At 41.5% G+C, this 14,611-nt stretch overlaps 1 protein-coding gene across 11 annotated transcripts in view; it reads left to right on the forward strand.

Annotated features, from left to right (window-relative positions):
* Window positions 1-14,363, forward strand: part of MPHOSPH9 (M-phase phosphoprotein 9) — a 60,528-nt gene extending 46,165 nt beyond the window's left edge. For 4 of the 11 annotated variants that reach the window (XM_047827490.1, XM_047827494.1, XM_047827491.1 and 1 more), the window contains 8 exons: window positions 1,913-2,047; window positions 2,924-3,099; window positions 3,842-3,988; window positions 4,766-4,886; window positions 5,665-5,768; window positions 6,507-6,754; window positions 7,069-7,137; window positions 11,277-14,359. In XM_047827490.1, coding sequence (XP_047683446.1) covers window positions 1,913-2,047; window positions 2,924-3,099; window positions 3,842-3,988; window positions 4,766-4,886; window positions 5,665-5,768; window positions 6,507-6,754; window positions 7,069-7,137; window positions 11,277-11,378 — 1,102 coding nt within the window. In that variant the 3' untranslated portion in view covers window positions 11,379-14,359. Of the gene's footprint in view, window positions 1-1,912; window positions 2,048-2,923; window positions 3,100-3,841; window positions 3,989-4,765; window positions 4,887-5,664; window positions 5,769-6,506; window positions 6,755-7,068; window positions 7,138-11,276 lie in introns of those variants that run through there. The other 7 variants (XM_047827484.1, XM_047827486.1, XM_047827488.1 and 4 more) reach the window with 6 other exon arrangements.
* The last annotated feature ends 248 nt before the right edge of the window (window positions 14,364-14,611 follow it).

Here is a 14,611-nt window from a genome sequence, read left to right on the forward strand (position 1 = left end):
TTTGTTAAAAGCAAGTACAGGTGCTCATAGTGGTCTTTGTCATTTTTTTTTTTTTTAATAAAAAATTTTTTTTAATGTTTATTTTTGAGAGACAGAGACGGAGCAGGAGTGGGGGAAGGGCAGAGAGCGAGGGAGACACAGAATCTGAAGCAGACTCCAGGCTCTGAGCTGTCTGCACAGAGCCTGACGCTGGGCTCAAACTCACAGACTGTGAGATCATGACCTGAGCCGAAGTTGGATGCTTAAGCAACTGAGCCACCCAAGTGCCCCATGTAATTTTCTAAAAATGTTTGGAATGTTTCTTAATTTAAAAATTGAGGACCAAAGCAAGGGAGTGACTGGGAGTTGAAATGAAAATAGAGGCAAGTCGTAAGAAATTTGTGAAAGGGAGCAGAAGGAGGAAGACGGCTCTCTTCTCTAGGTTTCTCTTCTTCGCCAAAGTGTGATGCGAGGTTATCACCTGACCATCAGGGTTGGGCAAGAGGTTTGAGGAGAGTGGAGAAGCTGAAAGGTAGTCCTGTTGGAGAATTGGAGCTCGTTGATTACAGAAAGGTATGTTGCCAGCCGGTGTCGGGTGTCTGTTGAGATGGTGATAGTGATTCTGTAATGATAGCCCAGTCTGCACGGATGGGTGGCTTTTTTCCAGCAAAGCCCAAGTGTAGGACTGTAGACGCTCAGAAGTGAGGCCACTGTGGTCCTCCAGGGTTAGGTCTCTGCTGCCAGTTGGGTGTGATGGGAGGTGAGCGGGGAAGGGGGCAAGGCAGTGAGTAACTATTATCGGGGGTGTGCGCCCCAGAGTAGGTAGAGAGGAACTGGAGGGGTGATACATAGAAAATGGTGAGGCCAAGGATCACAGGCCTTGGGGACACAGTGCCTCGGTGATACTTGAGTGCGTGAGCCAGAAGAATCTTTGAGTTGTGATTTCTTAAGTGGGGGGTGTTCGCTGTTGATGACGAAGCCCATTGAGTGTGTGCTGAGGGGGGTGAGTGAGCAGGAGCAGAGTCCAGTCACTAGGAGAGGTCCTGGACCACTCCTCTGCGTGGACACTGACGTTGCCCAGAGCGGGGTCAGAAGCAGGTGTGGAGAAGATGAGACCAGTTCTGGAGTCTAGCGAAGGGCCAGGTAATGCATGATGTGTGAGCCTCAGCTGGGCAGGGTTTTCATAAGATGGGGCAGGTACTAGCCTAGAACTGCACTACTCAGTACATTAGTGCCAGTCCCCACGTGCGGCTATGAAATTTAAATTAATTAAAATTACCTCGCAGTTCGTGAATTCGAGCCCTGCGTCGGACTCTCTGCTCTTAGCTCGGAGCCTGGAGCCTGCTTCGGATTCTGTGTCTCCCCCCTCTCTCTACCCCTCCCCTGCTTGCACTCTGTCTCTCTCAAAAATAAATGTTAAAAAAAGTTTTAGAATTCATTAAAATTAAGTAGCATTTAAAAATTGGTTCTTCACCTCACTAGCCACAATTCAAGTGTTCGATAGCAGTATGTGACTAGTGGCTACTGCATTGGACTGTGAGATGGAGGATGTTTCTGTGCCGGTCTGGCAGGAACAAGAAGGGTAGTCTGGCTGGCGTGGCCGTGGCCTGAGCTACGGGGTGTGTACGAAGCATAGGAAGTGTGGTGGGAGGTCGGTTGGGGGTGTTCAGAGCTGCGTAGAGAGGGGAGTACCTGAATCTTGACTGAAATGCAGAAATACTCCAAAGTAACAGAAAACCTAAAATAACAGTTCAGTTGGATCTGAAAACGATGAAACAGAGTTCACGTATCTAACGTAAGGTTGCTTTATGCGGTCTTTAAATTCCTGTACAAATGCGTAGATGACGTTTCAAAGCAGGTTGTTTTCTGTATGTGTTCAGTCTGAACTGAAGCACGAGCCTGTAACGCCTCAGATCATTTCTCATTGTCCTAGCACGCTGGCCACCTCCGACGTCAGCAGACGCAAGTGGCTGATCCCAGGCGCGGAGTATTCCATCTTTACTGGCCAGCCTTTGGACACCCAGGATAATAGAGTGAATAACCAGCTGGTGGAAACCTGTGTTCCCGGGTAAGGTAGCTCTCTCAAGGGTCATATTTAGGAACTGTTACGGTTTCATAGAGATTTTAATTGCTTTTAAATGTTCAGGAAGATATAAAGAGCCTTCTCTTTGTGGCTTCAATGCCTTAATTTTGAGGACCTGATTTTTAGTTTACTTTGAAAAACAAATGCTTTTAGGATTCTTGACCATCAAAGGCTGTGCAGAACGTCCCCCACTCTGTGCTCCCGACACAGTGGTGCGCTGTGCATGGGCTCTCGGTTTGGGTAAGGTGTCGATCGTCTCAGGCTCTGGATAGCTCGAACAACCGTATTACTCCAGAGCACCATATAAATACGATATTCCTGCCTGTGCGAGGCTGGGAAAATGATTGGGAAGCACTGGACTATTACATGCAGGTTCGATCGTAATGTATTTATATTGTAAAGCATACATTTTCATTGTGGAGCGTAATTGTCAGCTCTCGTGTTATTCCCCTGACAACGCCACGAGCTCTGTCTTAGCTCAGGCTGCTGTATCCAATCACCGCAGACTCGGCAGCTTAAAACAAGAAACACTTACTCTTGCGGTTCTGGAAGCTGAGAGTTCGACGTTGGGGTGCTGCCAGCGTAGTTGGGTTCTTGGTGAGGCTCCTCTTCCTAGTTCTATGGTCTTTCTTTGGTGACTGTGTCCAGACAGAGAGATGTTGTATCGCTTCTTTTTATAAGGGCACGAATTCCATCAGGGGGGTCCCACTCTCATGATTTCATCTAAAGCTGATCACCTCCCCAAGGCCTCACCTCCTCCCACCATCCACTGAGGATTGGGGCTTCGGCATACGAATTTTAGGGGGAGGGGACACAAATATTCAGTCCATAGCATTGCATGTCTTGTAATTATTATTTAAGGTACCATTCTCCTCCGGAAAAGGATTCTTCATTTGGAAGTTCACCAAGAAGCGTATTGATAAAGAAACAGAGAGAGATTTCAGATACACCAATCATGAAAGCTTTAAAAGAACTTGATGAAGGAAAAATATTGAAAAGTTGGGGCACACAGACAGAGAAAGAGGACACCTCAAATAGTAAGCATTTTTTCCTTGTTTGATATAGATAGGTAATAGATTATAGATACCTTCCCTTTCGCCCCCCAGTTACACCACCTTCTTTAAATCCCCTGGTTCATAACTTACCACAATCATGGCATAATAGGCACCTTTTATACAAAGCAGACTACGTGTTACGTTCTGATTAGTAAAGATTTATGCGGCATTCTTAAAGATATTTGAGAAATTTCTGCATCGGTTTGTCTCACGTCAGAACGTTAAGACAGACCGTTGGTATTCATAAAGTGAGATGTAACGTTTTCTTCTCTCCCTTTCTTGGTTAATGAGCATCTCTCAGCAGGACGAGAAGTATGGGAGGCCTGTTTTTCTCGCAAGTGCAGGTCAATGGTACTTGTGTCTCCTCCTACTCACTCCAGTGCTCACTTGGTCGGGCCTGCTGATCACACGGTTAACATCTTCAGCATTGCATCTCCAAAGCACTATCTCCTAGTAAATAAATTAGTGACCTGGTTTCTAAAAATAATCTCTCTTGAAAAATCACCTTGAATGGCACTTGTAAACGGAGCCAGAATGAATTCGTTACAAACTCCCACATTTTTCTTCATCCAGCATTTTTTTTATCCTTATAACGTGCGTTTGCAAATAATCATTCTAACCTAAATGATGACAATTGCTTGCTTGGTGTAATCATCCGTTAAAGGGAGGTAACTGAAGCTAGGTTTGTTTTGTTTGTTTATTTTTTGACCTTTGTCTGTTACAGAATTAGTGAATCCTCGGCAAACCGAAATGTCTGTCAGTGCAAGTCGGTCCCCAGAGAAATGTGCCCAACAAAGACAGAAGAGGTTTAACTCTGCTTCGCAGAGATCCTCGTCTTTACCACCTTCGACTCGTAAATCAAGTACTCCAAGTAAGAATTAGATGTATATATCTCCTGGACTCCAGAGTGGCATCGAAGCCGTGCACACATGCCTGATGTTTTCTGTTTGCCTTCTGCTCTCCCTGGCACCTAGTAGAGTACTTTGAACGCAGGATCCCAAAATAGAATCTTGTTCAATAACAGCATTGCCTGATTGCACAGATACTACAACCAGAGCTGAAGAAATCAAAGTATATTAAAATATTTTGTGTGTCCAGCAAATTTTTTTTGCAACTAATACCACTTCACAGTTTTTCAGATCGTTGACAGTTGTCTAATGAAACATTAGTTCAAACAAATTAAGCTAGCTTAAAAAAGATGCTTCTTTGCATCTATTTGCCTCAGGTTTCTTTAGCCAGTTATGGATGTGGTTTTAAAGGTTAAACATTGGATTTCTGTTTTCTCAATTTTCCATTTTGAGAACAGCTGAAGATATCTGTATATAACTGTGTTATAGGAATGTTCACTGGTGTACTGGTGTTTCCATCTTATTTCCAGTCGACTTCTAAAATCCTGAAAAACCAGTTTTGAGTCAGGGTGCTGAAACTACAGTCTGATGTACTAAAGTGTTGGCAGTGGTTCCCTCTAGATGATACAGGATTGTGAGTTATTTTTATTGTGTATGCTTTTATTTATCTTTTGGAAGGTTTTACAATGAAATTGTAGTCCATTTAAAGTCAGAAAACGTCCTGAAAAAGAAAGCTTGTTTTGCCGATATATGTATTATATAGAAGAAAAAGAATATTTCCTCTTCATTTTCTTCTGCAGCAAAAAGAGAGATTATGTTAACACCAGTGACTGTGGCTTATAGTCCAAAGCGATCCCCTAAAGAAAATTTGTCCCCAGGATTCAGTCATCTACTTAGCAAAAATGAAAGCAGTCCAGCTCGGTAAGTTCTCTAAAATAGTAGATTAAAATATATATATTCTCGATTTTTTTTTTTTTATAAGTGTCAGCTTATGTCTATAGCTATCACTCATTTTTCATTCATCAGTGGGAACTCTGTGGTTTTAAATGACTTAAATGAATGTCATACTAAAAAAAGTACTATAAAACATGAAAACAGTTTTTAACCATATAAACTAGCTACTAGTAAATTTAAATACCGCCTCAGAATCCCTTCCAGCTTTTGGATATAGAATGATAATTCTTTGTTTTCCTGAAAAGGTTTATGATAGAGGGAAATTTTTGAGCCATTTGTACAAGAAGGTGGGCTGTCCTGGTAAGTTTCCCTGGGCGCCTGAAAAATTGTCCTCTGAAGTGTACTCAGCAGTGTGTGCGGCCGGGGGAAGCCTGACTCCTCAGATGTAAGAGCTGGTGACCTAGCTGTCTATCAGGCTCTTGGAGAAATTACTCAAGCACATTGAACCTCAGTTTCCTTTTCTGTAAAACGAGGATAATAATACCTGCTCTGTTTATTTTGTAAGGTTGTTATAAAGATCATAAGATCATAAGATCTCATAAAGAGATAACATATGGATAAATGCTTTACGTGTCTAATATATAATTTTGTGTTAGAAATACAAATTTCAGTTTTAGAAAATCGTATGACCAGCTTTCTTTTTAAAAACTATGTGAGTTAACTGGATGCCAGTTCGTCTTTCTAGTGGAGATAGGGAAAATCAGTTAACATTTTTTTCTCACAAGTAACTTGCTTCATTCACTAGATTTGATATACTTTTGGATGATTTAGATACTGTTCCTGTGTCTGCGTTACAACGTACCAATCCAAGAAAACAACTCCAGTTTCTTCCTCTAGATGACTCGGAAGGTATCTTTTCCTAAAAGATTATTAGTTATGGTTTTAGTCCTTCATTTTGTGAATTTCTGGTATCTTTTCAAGGTTCTAAATGTTCTAATGTCCTGCACTTAAATAATTTTTCCGCGCAAGGGCCTTTAAAAATAAGCATGCGTGATGTTCATATTGTGTGTCAATGTCGTGATCCTCATTTAAAAGTTGGGAAACTGAGGTACAGGGATTGTTAATGCTTCCTTACCAGGGCCATACTGTTCAGTTTTTCTGAATATTTGTATTCTGTAATTTCTATGCAGCTTAGGTATTTGGTGATTTTTTTTCCTTTTTTCTCATTTATCTTCTAAGTTTGGAATAAAGTTCTAAGATAATGCATGTGGATCACTGGGGCAGGCCCATGAGACTCTCGCTCTTCACCGTTGGTGTGGCTGTGTATCCACTAAATGTGTAGTTAGTATTTAACTTTTTGTTTGTTTGTTTTTTGTTTTGGCTTTAAGTTTAAAGTTCATTTAACTTTACAGAAAGTTTACCTACCTTGACTTAGGGAAGTTGTGCAGGGTGCCAAATCGAGGGTAAGACTTTTAGAATTCTTTGGAGAAAAAGCACTGAGTAAATATGATTGATTATTGTGTCTCTTTTCATGTTTTTTGGTTTGTGGCAGCCATTTTCAGAAAGTGAAGTTGGATGACATATATAGTTATGTAAAGGATCTATTAAGAAAATTAATAAGAAATAAATTTCTTTTCTCTCTGACAGAAAAAAAATATTCAGAAACAGCCACCGACATCCATGTTAATCATAGCTCTTCTCCCGAACTGTTGCCAAACGGAGTGAAGAAAGTGTCTGTGAGATCAGCCTGGGAGAAGAATAAATCAGTTAGCTATGAACAGTGTAAGCCCACGTCAGTAGTACCACATGGTAATGATTTTGAGTATACAGCAAAAATTAGGACCCTAGCTGAAACGGAACGGTTTTTTGATGAACTTACAAAAGAAAAAGACCAGGTAAAAACAAACAAAACTTAAAAAAAAAAATCTTTCTCTGAACTCAAATGCTTATGTCTGAGGGATGGTCAGAAGGGAGTTACTTGAGTCAGACCATCCCAGGAAGTTACTGTGGATGCACACCAGCGCTGCTAGGAGTGCGTTGGAGCTAAGCTGTCCTTGCGGATTAGGGCGGAGGGACTTATGTGAAGGCGAGACGGACAAGAAAATACTAGGCTGAAGTCTGTCTTGTCCATTCTGTTATAAACTCCCCAGCCATGAATTAGATAGAATTCTTCTGTTTTTACTTAATTTGTTTTTGTGTGTGTTAACAGATCGAGGCGGCGCTAAGTCGAATGCCTTCTACTGGAGGACGAATCACTTTGCAGACAAGATTAAATCAGGTGAAATATCTTAACTTAGCTTGAATCTGCTTTAGAAGCGTGATGCCGGTTAGCGCTCCATTTATCCAAGATGATGTTTTAGGCATCCTGAAGCAACTGGGAGGAAAAACTTTTAGCCTTTTAGAAAAGTGGTGATTATAGTGCGTTTTAGAACTGCAGGCTAGCTTTCGGGAATAAAAAGTGATTTTACCTTTGTACTTCATGAAAAAGGTGTTCATGCCTTCATGCCACTCTGCAGTTTGTCTTTTAAAAGATGGTAAATTAATACTCTCACATTAAATGTCCCTTTTGGTGTTTGTTTCTTCCTCCCCAATCTAATTTGTTTCTGAACCCCTTGCCATTTAGTAAACATGTAAAAAACAGTTGCACTTTGCAGCTGGATGAGCTGTAGAGGTTAAAGAGAGATGTGATTCCACCGTCGGGCAGGAGGGTGCAGGCGAAGCGACTCGTGTGCGTTTCTTTTCATTGCTTTTCAGAGAGAATTAAAATGCACGAAACCATGGGACATTTAAAATCGGCTCTTTTTGTAATGTTTTAACCATAACGATAGGGATAGGTCTCTTACATAACTGCATGTTTTGGCTTTTCAGTGCTTTAACTTTAGGAGAAGTTCATTTTCAGGTTGATCTGTGATACCAGAAGGGACAAAACGCTAAGAAAACAACAGAGGTCTTTTTCTAGGACCTATTTCCCTAACTTCTCTTTAAGACTTTAAGTCTTTTTTATTATTTTTGTTGTTCTGAAAGTCTTTACTCAATAATTGATAAGACTCAACACAGGAAACCCTTCCTCCTTTTTGGGAAGGAAGAAGGAAAACTTATAGGTGCTCTGATGCTAAATTTATGTAAAACATTTGTTTAACATATTTTTATGTAATGAATATAAGCTCTTAAAATAACTTAAAAGGCAGTAGTTTCTGTTCATACATGTTAAAGCTGTTTCTGTCCAGTAAGGAGACCAGTGACAGCAAAAAGGGGCTGCGCATGCTTATATAGGATTCATAAGTGGAAAAGGTAAAATTGGGCAGAAAAAAGATGAAAAATATTCAGCCTGACCAATGAGTAAAAAACAGTACACATTTGAACAAAAGCATTATTATTTTTTTTTTTAATTTTTTTTTTTTTCAACGTTTATTTATTTTTGGGACAGAGAGAGATAGAGCATGAACCGGGGAGGGGCAGAGAGAGAGGGAGACACAGAATCGGAAACAGGCTCCAGGTTCTGAGCCATCAGCCCAGAGCCCGACGCGGGGCCCTGACTCATGGACCGCGAGACCGCGACCCGGCTAAAGTCGGACGCTCAACTGACTGCGCCACCCAGGCGCCCCTAAAAGCATTATTTTTTATTTATTTATTTATTTTTTTTTTATTATTATTTTTTTTCAACGTTTATTTATTTTTGGGACAGAGAGAGACAGAGCATGAACGGGGGAGGGGCAGAGAGAGAGGGAGACACAGAATCGGAAACAGGCTCCAGGCTCTGAGCCATCAGCCCAGAGCCTGACGCGGGGCTCGAACTCCCGGACCGCGAGATCGTGACCTGGCTGAAGTCGGACGCTTAACCGACTGCGCCACCCAGGCGCCCCTAAAAGCATTATTTTTAAAAAAAGTTTTATTTACTTTTGAGAGAGATGGCAGGGGATGGGGGGGAGGAGGGGCCAAAGGGGGTGGGACAGAGGATCTTACGTGGGCTCCGCATTGACATCAGCGAGCCTGAAGCAGCACTCAAACCCACAAACCATTAGATCATGACCTGAGCCGAAGTTGGGCATTCAATCGACTGAGCCACCCAAGTGCCCCCAAAGCATTATTTTTTTTTAAAAAAACGATTACATTGACAGGTATTTAAAGAAAAATGGGGGAAAAAATAAAGCCCAGTACCCAGGATGGAGAAAATTATATTCTCATACACGGCAGGTGGAAGTAGAAATTATCACAAACTTTCTGGAGTACAATTTTACCTAGGTCCAAAGCTTTAGAATTTTGGATTTCTTTGGACATAGTATTTTTATTTCTGGGAATACTTCCAGGTGTTTGTAAAGAAATATTTTTTTAAGAGTATTTATTGCAGGAGCGCCTGGGTGGCTCAGTCGGTGAAGTGTCCGACTTTGGATCAGGTCATGATCTTGCAGTTTGTGAGTTCAACCCATGCATTGGGCTGTCTGCTGTCAGTAACACAGAACCTGTTTCGGATCCTCTGACTCCTTCTCTCTCTCTGCTTCCCTCCCAAAAAAACCCCTCCAAATATTTAAAAAAAAAGAATATTTATTGCAGCATTATTTATGATATCCAAAATTAGAAGCAACCTAAATTTCTACTAAAAGAGTCTTGGTTAGGGGCGCCTGGGTGGCGCAGTGGGTTAAGCGTCCGACTTCAGCCAGGTCACGATCTCGCGGTCCGTGAGTTCGAGCCCCGCATCGGGCTCTGGGTTGATGGCTCAGAGCCTGGAGCCTGTTTCCGATTCTGTGTCTCCCTCTCTCTCTGCCCCTCCCCCATTCATGCTCTGTCTCTCTCTGTCCCAAAAATGGATAAACGTTGAAAAAAAAAAAAAAAAAGAGTCTTGGTTAAATCTAATGGAATATTGCACATTGATTTAAAAGGATATCATAGAAAGATATTTCATAACAAGTTCAATTGAAAAATGTGGTTTTTTTTAAACTGAGTTGAATCCTCAGCAGCTTTTTTTTTTTAAGTTTATTTATTTTTGAGACAGAGACAGAGCATGAACGGGGGAGGGGCAGAGAGAGAAGGAGACACAGAATCGGAAGCAGGCTCCAGGCTCTGAGCCATCAGCCCAGAGCCCGACGCGGGGCTCGAACTCACGGACTGCAAGATCGTGACCTGAGCTGAAGTCGGACGCTTAACCGACTGAGCCACCCAGGCGCCCCGAAAAATGTTTTTAAGTAGAGAATTTGTTTTTATTTTTCTTCTTAAAAATGAGGTGCATATCTGCAGGAAAAAAAAAGGAAAGAGGAACAATGGTTATTTTTACTCATCTGTCTTCTAAATACTTTATCATGAATGTGTGATCTTTTAATAATTAAAGTTGTTAAAGAGGAATTTTTAAGTTTTATTACAGATACCATTGGAGTTAATACTGAATAAAGTATCTAAAATGATAAATAGGGGCGCCTGGGTGGCGCAGTCGGTTAAGCGTCCGACTTCAGCCAGGTCACGATCTTGCGGTCTGTGAGTTCAAGCCCCGCGTCGGGCTCTGGGCTGATGGCTCAGAGCCTGGAGCCTGTTTCCGATTCTGTGTCTCCCTCTCTCTCTGCCCCTCCCCCGTTCATGCTCTGTCTCTCTCTGTCCCAAAAATAAATAAACGTTGAAAAAAAAAAATTAAAAAAAAAAAGATAAATATATATTCCAGGCACTATTTACTTAACACTGGTACTGCTTATTTAAAAATAGCAGTTGTGAGGCACCTGGGTGGCTCAGTTGGTTGAGCGTCCAACTTTTGATTTGGCTCGGGTCATGATTCCAGGGTTGTGGGATCGAGCCTCATGTCAGGCTCTGCGCTAGGCATGGAGCCTGCCTCTCTCCTTCTGCTCTTCTCCCCCGCTTGTGGTCATTCTCTCTCTCTCTCTCTCTCAAGAAAGAAAGAGAGAGAGAAAAGAAAAGAAAGAAGTTGTTACATTGCTTCGTTGTGAGAGCTCTTGCTTCTTGGGAAGCAAACTCCTCCATCATTTTCCTTCCTTTTTAACTTAGAAATTCTTGTCAGAAAACAGTTGTTCGATACATGTATACGTGAGATAAGGCACCAGTTCAACGTGTCCATTTCTTCCGGTGAAATGTATGAAGAACCTCCTCGGTTCCTCTTGTTCTGTTCGAAGTTCTGGAGTCAGGGAATTCCCTCTTTCCAGTGAGCCGCACCGCCCTTGCTGGGGTTTCCACGTACTCAAAGCGGCACATGTACTGAGGATATGTTAAGGTGCAGCAGTTGTCTTGAGTGGTTGAAACGTTGACTCATGTTGTTAGTTTAAAGAAATCAGATGATGTGCATAAAAAATATAATAATTCTGTAAGTTTAATGTTTATACTAGTTCTTTTGTTAAAAGAAAGGTCAATTTGGTGGTAATTATAGAACCAGTGAACTTGATGTAGAATTCTAATTAAACGTTTCCTGTTATTTTCCCTTAGGAAGCCTTGGAAGATCGTTTGGAAAGGATTAATCGAGAACTGGGTTCAGTTCGAATGACATTAAAGAAATTTCATGTTTTGCGCACCTCTGCAAATCTCTGAGATTTGTAGCCATTAAATTTTGAGACATTTTTGTTTGCACTAATGTATAATTATGCACTCAGAAAAGGCGAACTATTTTGTACTGTTTATAAGCCTTCAAATAGTAGTTTTACAATCATGCTATTCTTTACACTTGCTATTTTATACTTCAAATGGCCACATATTTTCAAGATATTTTTGTTATGCTCAGGAATCTCTTGTATATTTTACTATTTAAAAAGTCTTATTTTTAAATAGTATAAGTCTCCAGTTTATATCAATAGTAAGGAAATGTAAACAGTGGAGGCAGCTTGTTTCTAAACAAATAGTGTTATCCTTTTACAATGAACTTTGCACACTAATTTTATATACTTGTTCTACATTGTGAATATGATTCTTTTTTTTTTTTAATAAATGCTTAAGAACAGCTTCCATAATGATAGACATGCTGAATGCAAAAAGCAAAAGAAAAATGCAGCATTCCCTGGATTTTAGTTGTGTTGAGATTAAAAAAAAAAATTTGCTAATGCAATTCCTGTTAGGAACATGTCTTAGAGTGAATGTTAGAATAGTAATAGTGGAAATACTGGAAATGATGGAATATCGGAAAGCTTTGAAAACTATGAACAACTCATTTTGTTTCCCTTGAACTTTATTATTTGTAAGGAAAGAAAAATGAAAGTTGTAATACTCTAATTCTTTAGTCATATATGTAGTGCTTTTCAGAAAACGTTAAACAATTGGAGAGCTGTAGCTTTCTGCCCATCATTCTGAATCTGTGACCCACTTGTGACAATAAATCAATGGATAAAACTTTGCTGAAATACAGGCCGCCGCCCCACTGGATCGTCAGAGCGGCCGTGCTTCTCAGTGCACATGGCTTCAGTTGTCAGGGCCCTCACACAGACATTTTTAACCCGTTCCCCCCCCCCCCCCCCCCCCCCCGCCCGACTCCGGCCACAAACTACTCCCATAGTAGGTGCTGTAAGGGCGCCAGGCTTAGATCAGGGCAGCCCACCCTGCTAATTCATGGATGGGGAACGTGTGTAGCTGGAGCCTTGGACCTTTCTTCTGGCCTTGCCGGAGGGCTCCAGCTCACCGCCTTGGCAGTCCCTCTTGGCTCTTGGCGGTGGCACGTGGGCAGGAGGCTGTGCTCTGATCGGCACTAGTGGGTCTGTGTTCTGACTGCTGGTCTGGTTTGGTGGCCAGTCAGAATCCAGTGCCCACATATCTGTGTATGTGTTGATAAATAGATTCATTCTAAACTTTCCAAATTGATTCCCATTAACAATGCTCAGGTTTTAAAGTCTGGTGTTCTTTTGAGTCTTTTCTTCTTATGTAAACTCTTAACAGCTTATAGATATTATAGTTATGAGCCAAGCCAACCATTACTCCACCAGGATCTACGTATGCCTTTGAGCTGGGTTCTCAAACTCTTTGAGCACCCTTCACCAAAGCTTACCTGGCTGAGCTCCAGGCCTGATGCCCCAGCTGAGCACCCTTCTCAGCTTGGAGGGCGTCTCCGCAGGGAGCGAGGGGGTCTCCGCAGGGAGGGGCCGGCTGACCGAAGCCTCTCTTACTCCTATCCGTGAATCGAACCTTAGATCCCAGCTCCTGCCACCAGTTGAACACCTCGAACTAGTCACAATTACTCATCAACGGAATAAGTGCCTTTATTTGTGGTATTTTTTTTCTAGCCTTTTTTTTTTTTTAAGTCTCCTAGTTGTAGTAAAGAAAAAGTTAATTTTAATCAAGCTCCAGTACAGCTGTGTCAAAATCCAGTTAAGGGATTGACTTTACTGATGGTATTCCCTTTGTGTTCTATACGTGATATTAAAAACTAACTTGAAAATTAGGATATTCATTGTTCCCTACTTTTATCATAAGTAAAGTCTACTCCCTTCTTAAGAATAGGAAATTGCCATTTCAGAAGAGATTATGGTTTTATTTTGTGAAGGAGTTATCTTAGTCTCTGTTGGTTTATTCCAAGAAAGATATGAAATACCTTCAAAATCTCTTCTGTGCTCACTCTCAGAACCTGTACGCTTTTATTCTTGAAATGTATAATAGATTGGAAGTATCAGTCACTTATTTAAAAATTAAAAAAAAATATTTTTCTTCTTCATAGCTGTGAAGAGAACCAAGGAAAATCCTTTCAGCCATCTTTCCCTTTTTTGTGCTTAATTTACCCACAGGAACACTCAAAAACAATTGAACCCCCAAGATGGCAATCTTAGAAAGCAGCTGTTGTTCCTGGGAGGTGAGCCACTTTGTTCCTGCAGGGGCTAAGCTGCAGTGTAGTAAGAACCCGAGTGGGAGTGCCTTTTTAAACGCATACAGAGTTCTCTCTTTCACTTGGGTCTGCCCCCTACCTTTCCTTTCCAGAGCCCCGAGGCACATTAGGTATTCAGCTGGACTCAACAGAGGTAGCTAACGTGGCTGTGGCCGTGCTGGGAGGGCACCGTGCTGGGATGGAAGGGACAGGAGAGCCAGGTGGACCTGGGTCACCACCAGGCTCAGGCCTGCCTGCCTCCCTCGGCAGCCAGCTCAGCGGCAGCGAAAGATAAGATGAAGTGATAAGAAACTTCCTAACAATTTAAAGAAGATTATGTAAAGTACCTGGTGCTTAGTCAGTTTTCCGTAAAAGTACATTTCAGATTCATTCCTAGTTTAAAAGGTCTTTCAATTTGAAGTAGTGCTTTAGCACTTTTTAAATAGAAAAGTAGGTTGTGTCCCCAGCAATTGACTTAAAAATTACCTTGGGTTGGTTGATATTTGTTAGGTGGTCTAAGGTGTTCTCTCCACCTTTTTGCAAAAAAAAAAAAAAATTCTTGGAGTTTGATCTTCTGGTATAAGGTTCTTTTTTTTTTTTTTTTTTTTTTTTTAAGTGACAAAGCTGGTAACCTATTGAGTGTAAGTTCAGAAGCATCTTGGGGCGCCTGGGTGGCGCAGTCGGTTAAGCGTCCGACTTCAGCCAGGTCACGATCTCGCGGTCCGGGAGTTCGAGCCCTGCGGTCGGGCTCTGGGCTGATGGCTCAGAGTCTGGAGCCTGTTTCTGATTCTGTGTCTCCCTCTCTCTCTGCCCCTCGCCCGTTCATGCTCTGTATCTCTCTGTCCCCAAAATAAATAAACGTTGAAAAAAAAAATTAAAAAAAAAAGTTCAGAAGCATCTTAAATAGGTGATTTGGGGGTTATCTGATATAGGCGATTTTTCTTAAAAAAAAAAGTGTTGGCAATGTAACCAAAATAATTGC

This window comes from Prionailurus viverrinus, chromosome D3 (assembly GCF_022837055.1).
Source record: "Prionailurus viverrinus isolate Anna chromosome D3, UM_Priviv_1.0, whole genome shotgun sequence".
Taxonomy (NCBI): domain Eukaryota; kingdom Metazoa; phylum Chordata; class Mammalia; order Carnivora; family Felidae; genus Prionailurus; species Prionailurus viverrinus.